This window comes from Uranotaenia lowii, chromosome 3 (genome assembly GCF_029784155.1).
Source record: "Uranotaenia lowii strain MFRU-FL chromosome 3, ASM2978415v1, whole genome shotgun sequence".
Taxonomy (NCBI): domain Eukaryota; kingdom Metazoa; phylum Arthropoda; class Insecta; order Diptera; family Culicidae; genus Uranotaenia; species Uranotaenia lowii.
The window spans coordinates 257,268,373-257,282,792 of NC_073693.1; the positions used below are offsets into that span (position 1 = coordinate 257,268,373).

General features: G+C 40.4%; 2 protein-coding genes across 2 annotated transcripts in view; one reads left to right on the plus strand and one right to left on the minus strand.

Annotated features, from left to right (window-relative positions):
• The window catches only part of LOC129758461 (T-box transcription factor TBX1-A-like), a 95,032-nt gene that overhangs the window by 24,441 nt on the left and 56,171 nt on the right, over nt 1–14,420 (minus strand). The window lies entirely within an intron of this gene.
• Nucleotides 10,219–12,489, plus strand: LOC129758457 (hexamerin-1.1-like). Its single transcript, XM_055755960.1, has one exon. The coding sequence runs from the start codon at nt 10,219–10,221 to the stop codon at nt 12,343–12,345; it is 2,127 nt and encodes a 708-aa protein (XP_055611935.1). The 3' UTR covers nt 12,346–12,489.

The window sequence follows — 14,420 nt, forward strand, 5'->3', positions numbered from 1 at the left end:
TGAAGATGAACAGACACATGAACTGAACAAGAGCCTGTCCTTTAAAAAGGATTACATTTAGGATTGATGGTTATTTTAAGACCTAATGCAAATAACTTTTTGATTTTTTGCAAGCATAAGTGAAAGTTATCAATAAAATTATTCATGTATACATGTTCACATTATTTCTCCATCTTTAAATCGTTGAGCTCAAATAAACAATCTGACTAAATAAGCTCAACTTTTTTTAAAAATCATTCACCGAAAACCTGTTTACAGGTTCACTGTTTGTTTACACAGAATTCAAGTACGTACTTAACATGAAAGTGTGTTTATGTTTATCATATTTTTGCTACATAGAAGAGACTTCAGATCCGATTTTTTGTTGAAAAGTTTTTCTGTGATTGATATTCCAAAAGCATTATTTTTTGATAACAGAAGCAGAATTTTTTTGATAAGTTTTTATTATGACCTGAAAGTGTCGAAAATGAATGAAACAAGTGGCAACGCGCCTTTTAGTCATGAATCATATACCTTTTAAGAATTATTTGTCCAAAATCATCAGGAAGGGTATGCCGAATGTTAAATCTGAAGCGGATATTAAAAATTATTAAATGTCTTTGTAGATGAAGGTCTTATGGTAAAACAGTGTTCAGTGAAATTGAAGTACCAAGCATTATTTTATTCTGGAGAAAAACTGCAGATATATCAATGAAAGACAAACAGGAAAAAGTATTGAATTCATTTTAAAGTCTTTACACTGACGTATCTGAAAAAGAGCTATGTGTTTTCACTTGCATCAGTAAATGGGACAAATGTACCTTTACTTAGATATTTCTTATTGAAAGAATTTGAAAGTTGAACTGTGATGATAGCCGAGAGACACTTATATGTTTTTAAAGGTTTCGAGGTATATTTACATGAAAACTTCCAGAAAAAAACGAATGAACTTATGGAATCATTGTAGCCTTTACAGATTAGCTCTTTTCGATCTATTTAATTTTTAAAAACCTCAATGCTTCAGTTAGAATCTTAGAAAAAAACAATGGTTTCAATTGGCAGATATGTCACTTAGGATAAAAATGCAAATAAAATTGCTGTAATTCGGTTGAATATAAAAAAATCTTAACATATTTTTTCCTCCTTTTAAAACCGATCGTTGTTTTTTTCATTGATTGGATAAAGGTTCAAAGGAATTTAATTAATAACTGCTTGAAAATGGTTAGTGAAAAATCTTCTCTAATTTTTTTTTTATTTCTTCAGTTCTAAAGAATATACCATCCGAAGAAACTCGGGAGCTGAAAGTACTGCGTTAGGCATAATATTGGGCAAATACTCATAAATGGTCCCGATATTCAAAATTATTTTTCCATAAAGTTTCATATGCAATGAATTACAATTAATGAGAAACTTTTGATTTCGATTTAAACCTTAATGTGAACTCGAGCAAAGTGGAGTAAATCAACTAAATGGTATTCAATAAATGAAACATTGATATTATCAACATAAAGTTATTTATGGAACAAGTTACAAAGAGTGGTATTTTTAAGCATGCTGCATGAGGCTTGCCAAGTTTGATGGTCACGTTGAGTGCTGAAAAACTCAAATTTTCAACGGGAAGCTGATATCTGACACCATCCAGCAATATTCAAAGCATCCGAATCAAAGAAAAGTGAAAGAAAAGATATCCTGTAAGATGGTAATGTTTTGATAATCTATGTACAGACCCGTAGAATTGAGTTAAAATTTTAAGGTTTGATTCCGATAGAATTAAGCGTGACAATTCGAGTAAACGGAAAAGAAGGATGTGTAAAAAAAACTAGGACATGTTCATAAAAGCGAGACGCCAAGTTAAACATGGTACGACGAAGTTTACCGGGTCTGCTAGTTTTTTATATAATTTGAGAACTTTCCAATCACATGGAACCAAATTTGGCATGGGACGGTATTTGAGACTAAAGAAGATTTCTTGTGATTTTTGGTACCACTTTATTCTTTCAATGGGGAGATAGAAAAGGAGCTACTTTACAATTTTTTGCATAACTTGAGAATTTACAGAGCAAATGGAACCAAATTTGACATGGGAGTGCATATGACACGAGAGTTGGTTATATGATTATTTAAAACCCCTCCATTCTTTCATCGGATATACAGGAAGGGAGTAGCGAGGCTTCCATACCAAACTTAACATGGAAAAGGATTAGAGCACGTGAAATGGTTCTTTTAGAATTTGAGACCCCACTCTTCTTTCAATATGTTTAAAGGAAGGGGGAGGAGCCCTAAAACAATTTTGTTGGCATAACTTGAGGCTTAATCAAGTGAATGAATCCAAATTTGGCATGGTAAGATATTTGGGTACGAGAAAGATTCTTTCCTTTTTGGAAGGAAGAAAAGAGGAAGGGAAGGAGGGGGTTCTAAATAATTTTGTTGTATCGCTTAATAATAATAATTATTATAATTATTATAATTAATTCTTGATTGGTGTAAACGACGAACAAAACGGCTTGATGGTTCTTCGAACTGATGTAAGTACTCAGCATCCTGGAATATGCGCATCATTGCGCTGATTGGTTCATTGTAGCCGTAAGATGTCCTATGAGTTCGATTCGACAACAGCGAATGAGATCGTGACGTTCTCGACGGAGCTCTAAAGCTGATCATCCTTGGCAGGTTTGGCGATTGCACTTCTCCGTTCAACATATTTGCGATGAACGTGGCCTGTTGAGTTTTTCGGCGACGTTCAAGAGTATCTAGGCCCAAGAGCTGGCACCGATGAGAATAAGGGGGCAGATCTTCGAGATGCCATGGCTCCAAAGCAAATGGCGTAAAGCGAATCTAATAAACCGTTTTTGTACACGTTCGATTCGTAAAATCCAGCTGAGCTGATATGGAGCCCAAACGATTGCAGCGTGCTCAATAATTGATCGGACGAGTGCACAGTAAAGTGACTTTAAGCAATACGGGTCATTAAATTCTCGCGATATTTTCGAGATGAAGACGAGTTGTCGATTGGCCTTATTAATGACCGAAGAACGTTGATTGTTGAAGGTAAGCTGATCATCAAGAATATCACCAAGATCATTAACTTCGAAGACTCTTTTTATGTGCTCATTGCCGATGTAGTAGTCAAATAGAACATCACAGAACACTTTGAGACACTCACAGATAATTTGTTACGTCTACACCATCCATCCGAATCCGAAAGAAATGATGAATTTTGTGGCAACAACAACATGGTGATCGGTGGATCGCTCTTCCCCCATCGACCAGCACATAAGGTCACTTGGGTATCCCGAGATGGCCGAACAGAAAATCAAATTGACCACATCTGCATCAGCCGAAAATGGAGAAGGAGCCTTCTTGATGTCCGCAACAAGCGAAGCGCAGACATTGCATCTGACCATCACCTCGTCCTTGGCGAGATACGACTGAGAGTTGCACGTGTCCAACGGCGCGAGGAGAAAGTCGGGTGTCGATACGACGTCCGCCGGTTGGAGAATCCAGAGGTGAAAAGGGCATACGTTGAACAGCTAGAATCCCGAGCCTCGGAGCTGCCGACAGACGGAACAGTCGAAGAACAGTGGTGTGGAATCAAGAATGCCTTTATCACGACGAGCCATGGTACTCTCGGTAAAGTTTGTGGAAGAAGGAGTGAATGGATGTCGGATGAAACTTGGAGGATGGTCGATGATCGGAGAAAGGCGAAAGTCGGAATTGAGCAGGCATGTACCGGGTCAGCCAAAGCAGCCGCCCGCTTACGATATGCGGAGCTGGAAAAGGCAGTTAAACGAGCTTGTAGACGAGACAAGAGAGCCTGGACAAACTCCCTAGCCGAAGAGGGAGAAAGAGCCGCCGCCAATGGAGATATCCGATTACTTTATGACATTTCTCGCCGCCTCAGTGGTGCAAGGACTAATGCAAGAATGCCGCTAAAAGACCGAGCAGGTCAGTTATTGACCGATCGAACAGATCAGCTAAAACGATGGACTGAGCTCTTCGAACAACTCTTCCGAGTCACGAATAGCGATGGCCAACAGAATCTGCAGCTCGAAGCGCCAACAGTAAGTCGCATAAATGGCGTCAACTCGGAAGCGCCTTCGCTGGCTGAAATAGAAGCGGCAATCAAAAACATGAAATCCAACAAAGCACCTGGGATCGATTGCATCCCTGCTGAAATGCTGAAAGCCGACCCTGCCCTATCAGCACAAATGTTGCACCGTCTTTTCGCTGACATCTGGGATACTGCAACATTCCCGGCCGACTGGATGCAGGGTATCCTCGTAAAGGTCCCGAAGAAAGGAGACCTGACAGAGTGCGGTAACTGGAGAGGCATAACGTTGATCTGTACAACCCTCAAAGTACTCTGCAAAGTGATTCTGAACAGGATCCAGGAGAAAATAGACGCTACACTCCGACGGCAACAAGCTGGATTCCGATCTCGACGATCATGTGTGGACCACATCACAACGCTACGAATCATACTGGAACAAATCAACGAATTCCAGGACTCTCTTCTGCTGGTGTTCGTTGATTTCGAAAAAGCATTCGACCGACTTAACCATGAAAACATCTGGGCGGCTCTAAGGCGACGAGGGGTCCCAGAGAAACTAGTCCATCTCATCGAAGCACAATACGAGGCATTTTCGTGCAAGGTCTTGCACGACGGTGTCTTGTCCGAACCAATCCCGGTAACTGCTGGAGTGAGACAAGGATGTATTCTATCACCGCTACTTTTTCTAATCGTAATGGATGAGATTCTGATTGGATCGATTGACTGTGCACCGAACCGAGGATTGCCGTGGAATCCTTCAACAATGGAGCAACTGAACGACCTTGACCTGGCTGACGATATTGTTTTGCTCGCCCAAACACAACCAGATATGCAGAGCAAACTCGACGACCTCACCGAAAGTTCCAAGGCAGCAGGTCTCAAAGTCAATGTCGGAAAGACCAAGTCGATGGAGATCAACACAGGAAATCCCTCCAGTTTCATGGTAGCTGGGCAACAAGTTGAGAAAGTGGAGTGCTTCCAGTATCTTGGTAGCCAGATTACGCCTGATGGTGGTACCAGAAAAGACATCGAAACACGGATCAGAAAGGCCCGATTTGCGTTTGCGAGTCTCCGAAACATCTGGCGGTCACGCCAGATCTCTCTACGAACAAAAATCCGAATCTTCAACTCAAACGTCAAATCCGTATTGCTGTACGGGTGCGAAACTTGGTGCACATATGCGGTAACGACGCGAAAACTGCAAGTATTTGTAAACCGCTGCCTGCGGAATATCATCCGCGCTTGGTGGCCTGGCAACTGGATCTCGAATGAGGAACTACATCGCCGGTGTCATCAAAAGGCGCTAGAAATCGAGATTCGGGAACGTAAGTGGAGATGGATTGGGCACACGCTGCGAAGAGATGAAAATGAGATTTGCAGAGAGGCGCTAGATTGGAATCCAGAAGGTCATCGAAGAAGAGGCAGACCCAGAAATTCGTGGCGGCGAAGCCTAGCCGCTGAAATCCGAACTGTCGACGAGAATCTTGACTGGGACCAGGTGAAGACGCTGGCTCCGGATCGTCAACAGTGGAGGTCTTTTACCACGGCCCTATGCACCGGAGGATCGGCGCGGGATCATTAAGTAAGTAAGTAAGTACACCATCCATCAAAGTGGTCTAACAACGATTGGAGGTATTCACAGTCCGCAGCGCATTCTATTGGAACGAACATTTTCAGATCATCAGCATATCCAATTTTGTTCCATCGTCTAAACTGGTTATCAAATCGTTGAAAAATAATGCAAATAACAAAGGCCCCAAGTTACTACCCTGAGGGACGCCAGATCGGTTTATAAAAGGCAAGGAGATGCTATCGTCAATTTTAATTCTTATGCACCTGTCAGTTAAAAATGACTTGAGCCAATCAATCATATTATTATGAATGCCAAGCTTAGCAAGCTTAGCAAGAAGAATTCGTTGATCAATGGCATCGAATGCAGCCTTGATGTCGGTGATATGGCATCAACGTGCTTCTTATTCTCAAGCTGATTCAAACAGAACGAAGTGTATTCTACAAGATTTGTACATACCGATCTTCCAGGCATAAACCCATGTTGTTCCAAAGCAATATATTGCAATGAAGCCTGTAGTAAGGCTTGACTAACTGTTATCTCGAACAGCTTGGAACCTGCGGACAAGCTAGTGACGTATTGTTTAACGTTCCGACGTTCGCCAGTTTTGAAAATCGGAAACATAAACGAAGTTTTCCACATCTCTGGAAATTTCCGTTGCTGGAAAGACCGGTTAAAAATTCGAGCCAGAGGTGATGATACTGCTTCGCTTAAAAAGCTGATGGGATTCGGTCAGGTCCTGGCGCAAACGAGCTTTTCAGTTTTTTTGCAGCAGCTTCGACGATTTCTTAATTGACTTCAAAGGTGTTAAAGTCTATTGCATCGATAGGAACACTGCTAATGGTTTCGATACACTCACGTGCAGTAGAAGCATTGTCCGAAAAAACTGACCGGAAATGCTCAGCAAACAGGTTGCAACACGTTTGTGGAGAGTCAGCTACAGTCTCATGAGAGAACACTGACGAAGGGATTGCGTTTGATTTCCGTTTTGAGTTTACAAACTTCCAAACACTTCGAGGGTTACTGCGCAGACCAGAGTGTAAACGCATCAAATAAAGCTTGTAGAGTGAGGCATTGAGTCGACGGTATGCTGTGCTAGCTATCCCAAATTGTGCTTGATAGTCTTCTGTCCGATTCCTACGAAGTCTACGCAAACAAACATTTTTTTCACGTTTAGAAGAGACCATTTTTTTCAGAGCGGATTATGAAAGGAGACCTGTTTTTTTACTATATTTTAATCGTTTTAAACTGAACATTCATTAAACAAATGGAGCCAAAAGTTGCATACAACGTCATTTAGATGAAAACACGGTTTCTATGAAAATTCGTGAGCTCTTTCCTCTTTGGAAGAGGAAGAGGATGGAGAATTCATACGAATAAATCATACATTTTGGCATAGTTAAAGAACTCACGAAACTAACAAAAAATAAGGCAAAAATTTCAGATCTTGTAAAACAAATAAAATGATCAAATTTCACTTAATAAGATGAAATTGTCATTGAAAAAATAAATTTTTTTTACAGATTTCATTTGTTTTAAGAAGGTGTTTTAAGGGAACATCCATAAATGACGTAGCTTTTTTACGAGTTTTTATACCCCCCTCGTAGCATTTCGTCACAAAGTCATAGACCCCCCCTAGATAATAACGTAGCTTTAATAGAGCCCTCCCCCCATTTTAAAAAATCGTTTTTTAATTTTTACTACTATTATCAGAATTTTGCAAGAATAATACAAAAATAACAAAAAAGGGAAAGAAGTTATAAATGGAAGTTTTAAAAAGCATATCAATTAGTCAAAAAAAATCAAGCTACCTTTCAACAAACAGGATAGCTAGTAAGTATTCAATCAGTTGCGTCGGTCCAAATTATCTCCATTCGGGATTCCAATGAAATCGTTGGGCAGCTTTCCTCCATCGTCTGTTCGGCTGGAATAATTGCATCTGCGATGTCAGCTGCCTCCACTCACTCTCTATCGTCCTCCGGAGTGATGACCAGCACTTCGTGTCCTACAATTCGCTTTGGACAAATTTTTCTATCCGAGACTGGGGCCTTGTGAATTTTGCTATGCTCCTTTTGGAGAACATTTGAAGCAAAATATAAATTGCATTTCTTGCATGTACGCTCCTTGATACGCTTGAATACAGTTGGGCAGTAGGAGCCAAAAGCTACATGTTCAGACTAGATTGAATTAGGCATAATTTTGCTGAATTTTGATTTTTTTTTATTATTTAATTAAAGCTACGTAGCTTTACTTGAACCCCCACCCCCGCTCTCGTCACACATCGTCACACAAAGTCAAACTCCCCCCCTCCCCCTCAAATGCTACGTCATTTGTGGATAATAAAATATAACATACCTACATGTTAATAAGTAAACACGAATGCCACAAGGATGGTAAAGTGTCATTAATAAAAAAAAGACATTTTATCAACAAAACCAATAATGTCTTAGTGTTTTTTTTTCATAAAGTTTGGCACACTTCTTGATTATGTGCAAATTTGCCTGTATTTAAAAACTCCTCCCGCTTTGAAAAGGGGCGATTTTATTATTAAATTTAAAGGGAACATTTATTGTATTGAAGATCCCTCCTATTGTGTCTCAATCAACATTCAAACCTTCAAGTTACGTTTAGCCTCAAGTTAATCCACACGCTCAGATGTCATACAAAAAAATCGTTGTGAATTTCATTTCAATTTAATTTAACTAAAACAATTTAAAAAACTTCAAAAAATTCCATGGAAAGGGTAGCAAAGCACACCGGGCCAGTGTGTAGACTATAGAATCATCAGATCTTAAAAAAGATATCAAAAGCCAACTTCACGATAAAATTGCAAAATTAAAAACTGAAAAAAATCCAAGCACAAATTTGTTTTTAGTTTTTTTTTTAATTCCGAGCATATTGGGAGTGTGCAAATTCTACATCCGGATTTTAATTTTATGCTAGAAAATAATCAACCAAATATAATTGAATATTTCTTTTAAAGTCTATCGTTTATGTGATTAGGATCACTGATGAAAAAATGTACATGTTCATAAACGAATGGTGATCACAAAGGCCATTTGCGACCACTTGATGTGGTTTTTTTTTTAAACAAGTCTCCGTTTATTTGTAATGACGAATTGTACAAAAAAAAATCGACCCACTTCTTTTCGGGATACTTCTCATCTGTCTGCGGTTTAAACACAACGCACTCAACGAAACCGAAAAAAACCGTAACAAAATAAACAATCTGTAAAATAACGATCAATTGATACCACTACTGCTGGCTGGACAAGAATCGAGAAGAAAAATATGTCTAAACAATTCGTTACTTATGATCTCGTTCAGCTGGGAATGCAACCGTTTGGTATTGTTTTGTGTTTGAAGAAAAAAAAAGTCTAACCACTAAATCATGTTTTAGCGATGCAGGTTTTCATAGATGCAAAAGAAGAGAAGAATCGCTTTTAGGGCCTAGAATATTCGCATCTTGATTCGAGTGTAGAACCTTCAAAGGTTGGTTTTATTCGAGAACAAATTCGGATATAAACAACCGATATATAAAATATTCTAATCGTTTATTTATGCACATCTGAAGAGTGGATTTTTTTCTCGCCATGCTCAACTGGTTCATCTATAGATTGGAACAGGTTTCTGGACAATTTTTTTTTGTTTACAAATTCGCCTTTTAAAGTTGTGCGTTGCTGCCGATAAACATTCTTATCGTTGAAATTTAGGAATCGTATGATCAAATAAAAAACTCGTATCCAAACAAAAAAACAACTTCATCCAAAGTTCATTGATTGTCAAGTTTCATTGGAGCCACATATTCGATATTCAAGATCACGAGATCTGCTTAGCAAAATAAAGAACATTAGCAGCATATTCTTTGCATATTATGTTCTAAGATTTTTACCTCTCTGAAGCCAGACTTGAGGGTTGATGTTTGCTATTGAATTTGAATCTAAGTTCAAATTTGGGATTTGGAATGTTGAATTTGGATGATTTTTTTAGAAGTAAATTTAAATATTACATCTTATGTGCCTTACAATGAGGTTCTCAAATTAAGAGTTATTTTCCATGAAATGCTTTCTGGTTGATTCAAAGGCTTAAAGCTGGTATTTTGTATTCATAATTTACTCAGCTTAGCTTAACCAGGAGGTAGATTGATCCTACTTTTTGTAATATGGATTTCCAAAAACAATTTTCGAATCTTAGTTCTGATTTTCGTTAAATTTGCTGGAAAATCTTGCACATGCCTATAACGATAAAAAAGTTTGGTTTACTCTTGGGCATTGAATTAGGCTTAGTTATTAAATTGTTGCAAAGCAATTCTACCCCAACATTGAACAAACGGATTTATTTGAAAAAAAAAAAAAAATAAAAAATGAATCAAGTGAATAACCGTACTCAGACGATGTTATGCAACGAAAACGATGAGAATGAAGTGTAATATTCGATAAGGACTACGAAAAGAATATTCACAAATGTTCTTGCTCTTATCAGTGGTGCAATATGATGGGTGCATACCGGTCATCCACCTTCAGGATGCATTTGGCAACCGTTATCACCTGGCAATTCGGGAGATTAGGAGCGAACATAAAAGCGCTGGTCGGCCGTTCATCCAGCATCAGTCACAACGATGAGATCGTTCACGGTCCTTGCTCTGGCAGCAGCCTTGGCTGTTGCATCTGCTGCTTTCGTTCCAAGCACCGGTCAGGTGAAATACGCCGACAAGGAATGGTTGCACAAACAGGAGGACCTGTTGCTGCTCTTCCGTCACGTCTACCAGAAGGACTGGAATCCCCAGCTGATTGCCTACGCCAAGAACTATGTGTTGAAGAGTAACTTCCACCTGTACAACAACCAGGAAGCCGTGACAGAGTTCTACTCCTACTACGAACATGGAATGCTGCCCCGTGGTGAGGTATTCTCTATCTTCAACGAGGTGCACCGTGAGCAGGCCATCGCTCTGTTCCACTTGTTCTACTATGCCAAGGACTGGGACACCTTCTACAAGACCGCTGCCTGGGCCCGTTACCATGTCAACGAGGGTATGTTCGTGTACGCTCTGACCGTTGCTGTCACCCATCGTCCAGATATGGCCGGATTCGTTCTGCCAGCTCCTTATGAAATCTTCCCGTACTACTTCATCAACACCGAGGTTATCCAGAAGGCTCAGCAGTACAAGATGCAGGGCTACTATGGATTGAAGAAGGTCGGTGATGTCTACACTGGCGTCGTCCACAACAACTACACTGGCTGGTACATCCACACCAACCCGGAACAGAAGATTTCCTACTTCACCGAAGATATTGGCCTGAACACCTACTACTACTACTTCCACATCGACTATCCATTCTGGTTGGGAGGAAAGGAATTCGGTCTTTACAAGGACCGTCGTGGAGAACTGTACCTGTACGAGCATCAGCAACTGTTGGCCCGCTACTACCTTGAACGTCTATCCAACGATTTGGGTCACATCCCAGAATTCTCGTGGTACTACCCAATCAAGACCGGATATTACCCAGACATGCAGTACTACAACGGCCACACCTTCCCCGATCGTGACAACTACTATCTGGTACATGATGAAGATCACTATTACGATATCAAACTGGTTGATGATTACGAACGTCGCATTCGTGATGTGATTGATCGTGGATTCTTGGTTCTGCCCGAAGGAAAAGTTATCAACTTCACCGTCCCAGAAGCCGTCGATTACCTCGGTAACTTGATCCAGAGCAACCCCGATAGCTATGACACCCGTTTCTACAAGTATCTGAGCCTGTTCTCTCGCATCATCATGGGTGCTGCCGTTGAGCCCGTCGAACCCTACCAGCTCATCCCAAGTGTCCTGGAGCACTTCGAGACGTCTCTGCGTGACCCAATGTTCTACCAGATCTACAAGCGAATCATCCACTACTACTTCCACTTCAAGGATCATCTGCACCCATACACCTACGAAGAGCTGTACTTCCCAGGCGTGAAGGTTGAAGACGTTGTTGTCGACAAACTGGTCACTTACTTCGATCGTTTCGATATGGATATCACCAACGCCATCGATATTGAGCCAGAGCCATACGTCGAAGGTAAATACGACGGATTCGGTGAAATCGAATACAAGGCTGATCCAGTTATCATCAAGGCCCGCACCATTCGTCTGAACCACAAGCCATTCACGTACAAGATGAGCGTCGTTTCCGAGAAGGCCACCAAGGCTGTTATCCGTGTTTTCATCGGTCCCAAGTATGATGAATTCGGCAGCCTGTACCGTCTGAACGAAAACCGTGAAAATTTCTACGAGCTGGACTACTTCGTATACGAGCTGACCGCCGGCAAGAACGTCATCACCCGCAACTCCCTGAACTTCAACGGCTACGTCAAGGACCGCACCTCCTTCTACGAGCTGTACAAGAAGGTCATGCTGGCCTACAAGAGCGACGAGAAGTTCCCACTGGACATGACCGAGGCTCACTGTGGCTTCCCGAACCGTCTGATGCTGCCGAAGGGCAAGAAGGGCGGTATGCCGTTCCAGTTCTACTTCATCGTGTCTCCGTACCATGAGCCAGAGGTCGTCCAGTACACCGGTTTCGATCCTGTTGTGTCCTGCGGTGTCGGTTCCGGTGCCCGCTACTTCGACAAGCTGCCATTCGGCTATCCCTTCGATCGTCCAATCGACGAGACCTACTTCTACGTGCCGAACGCCTTCTTCGAGGATGTTGTCATTTTCCACAAGAAGGAAGGTGATGTAAATGCTGTTGTGTAAACAGTGTTTCGGATGGACTAGAGTTAGACATTAAGTCTACGAATCTGGGTTTCTCACTTTCCAAGTGTGAAAACCTGAGGAACCTTGATTCGTTCGTGCTAATGTGATATTGTTTGTAATAAAAAGATCTGCTGAAAAAATCAATATGAAATCTTTTTTTTTCTGATCCCTGTAATCGAAAGGCATGATTTTCGATTTCCAGTGTGACCTGATCCAATTATGGCACTGGAAGTTTGTTTATGTACGAAAGAACGGGAGGTAAACATGCGGGTTTGGTTTTTGCTGGAGAGCTGGTTCGAGCGTCGGATCGGGCGGATGCGCTAGGGAGAAAAAATATTGTTTATTTATGCTTCCAATTTAAGAATTCGAGTGTTTTTGAAGTCCACGTCCAGTCCACGGAATATCTGCAACGGGGAGTGATAACAAGAGGCAGTCCATAATATGGACACCATCTGGCGAGGATGGAATGTACGCAAACCGTCGCTCACGATTGCGTTATCGTTAATAAACAAAAAAAAAAGTTTATAGGTAACTGATGAAATCAACATTTAATTTTGAATCGCTTTCTGTGGCTATTTTAGGAAGCATAAACTACACAATCAATCAATGATTTTAAATTAATTATACCCTTGAAATTTGTTAATTTCAGAATATTTTTTTGGGAAAGTTGTTAAATTACGATTTCGACTGATTACAATTTTAAGATTAAAATTGAGATTTGTAATTTAAATAGTTGAAATATGTCGAGCGGCATCAAATTGATTTTTTGAGTACTTTACTTCAGATTTTCACTCTCGTTTTAAGCTCGATTTACACCAGAAGGCTTTCGTTCGTATACTCCGCTTCTGGTCTGATTTCGATAGCTGACATTTCAGTGAAAACGCGTGTTTCAGTTGCACAAACATTACCAAGTTCAGTTTATTTCGAAGCAACATAATCCACTAAATGACCAAATTTTATACAGCTCTTCGTAATAGACAAGTATTGCGCAACAATAGAGTGGACATTGGATTGGATTGGAGTGGACGATTTGTTGGTAAATATATGCTTTCATAACTGTCTAAATGGAGTTAGGAATTTCAAATTTTTACCCCAATTACAGATTATCAAATTTGATTGAAAATGCTTATATTGATGTACAATTTTAAGTTCTGGTTCAGAAATGGTAAACGAATCAATATTTAAAATTTTATTTATATGCTTTACTAATGAACCTGAATCTGATATTTGAAATGGAATTTTGTAACTGATTAATAGACTAGTTCACTTTTCGGTTTTTTTTTTCGCAGATCAAAGCCAGACTCATATGGGTTGTTCCTCATGCATTTTCAAATATTTCAGCCAAATTTGAGATCTAAAGGGTGATACGGTCAAAATTTGGTCAAGGGAAAACGCGTGTAAACCGGTGAAATCGTGTATTTAAAAAATCAAATTAAATTTCTATTTCAAGTTTAATTAGTTTAAAATTCTGTAAAAATATTCAGTTAGGCTTCCGCTTTTCCAAATCCTTATTGCCGGGCCTTACGCTTAAACCCTGCCATCAGATTTTGAACAGCCACCTTGTCCACCGTCTTCGCCGCAGAAAGCCAGTTTGCCTTGAACTGCTGCTCGTTCTTAGCAGTTTTTTTGGTCTTCTTTATGTTCCGCTTGACAATAGCCCAGTATTTCTCAATTGAGCGGAGCTCTGGCGCGTTGGGAGGGTTCTTGTTCTTGAGAACCACCTGCACGTTGTTGGCGGCGTACCACTCCATGGCCTTTTTACCGTAATAACAAGATGCCAAATCCGGCCAAAACAGTACGGAACAACCTTGTTTCTTCAGGAAAGGCAGCAGACGTTTATTCAAACACTCTTTCACGTAAATTTCTTGGTTGACAGTCCCGGAAGCTATGAAAATGCTGCTTTTCAAGCCACAGGTACAGATGGCTTGCCAAACAAAATTTTTTTCGCGAACTTTGACAGTTTCATGGGCTTGAAAATATCTGCTACCTTTCCCATTCTTTTTGCCGTATAAAACTCCTATCTTGGAAGCTGCTTGTAGTCGGCTTTGACGTAGGTTTCGTCGTCCATTACCACG

What these genes read in the sequence shown, in the direction of transcription:
- LOC129758457 (XM_055755960.1), top strand. Translation starts at nt 10,219, where the DNA reads ATGAGATCGTTCACGGTCCTTGCTCTGGCAGCAGCCTTGGCTGTTGCA.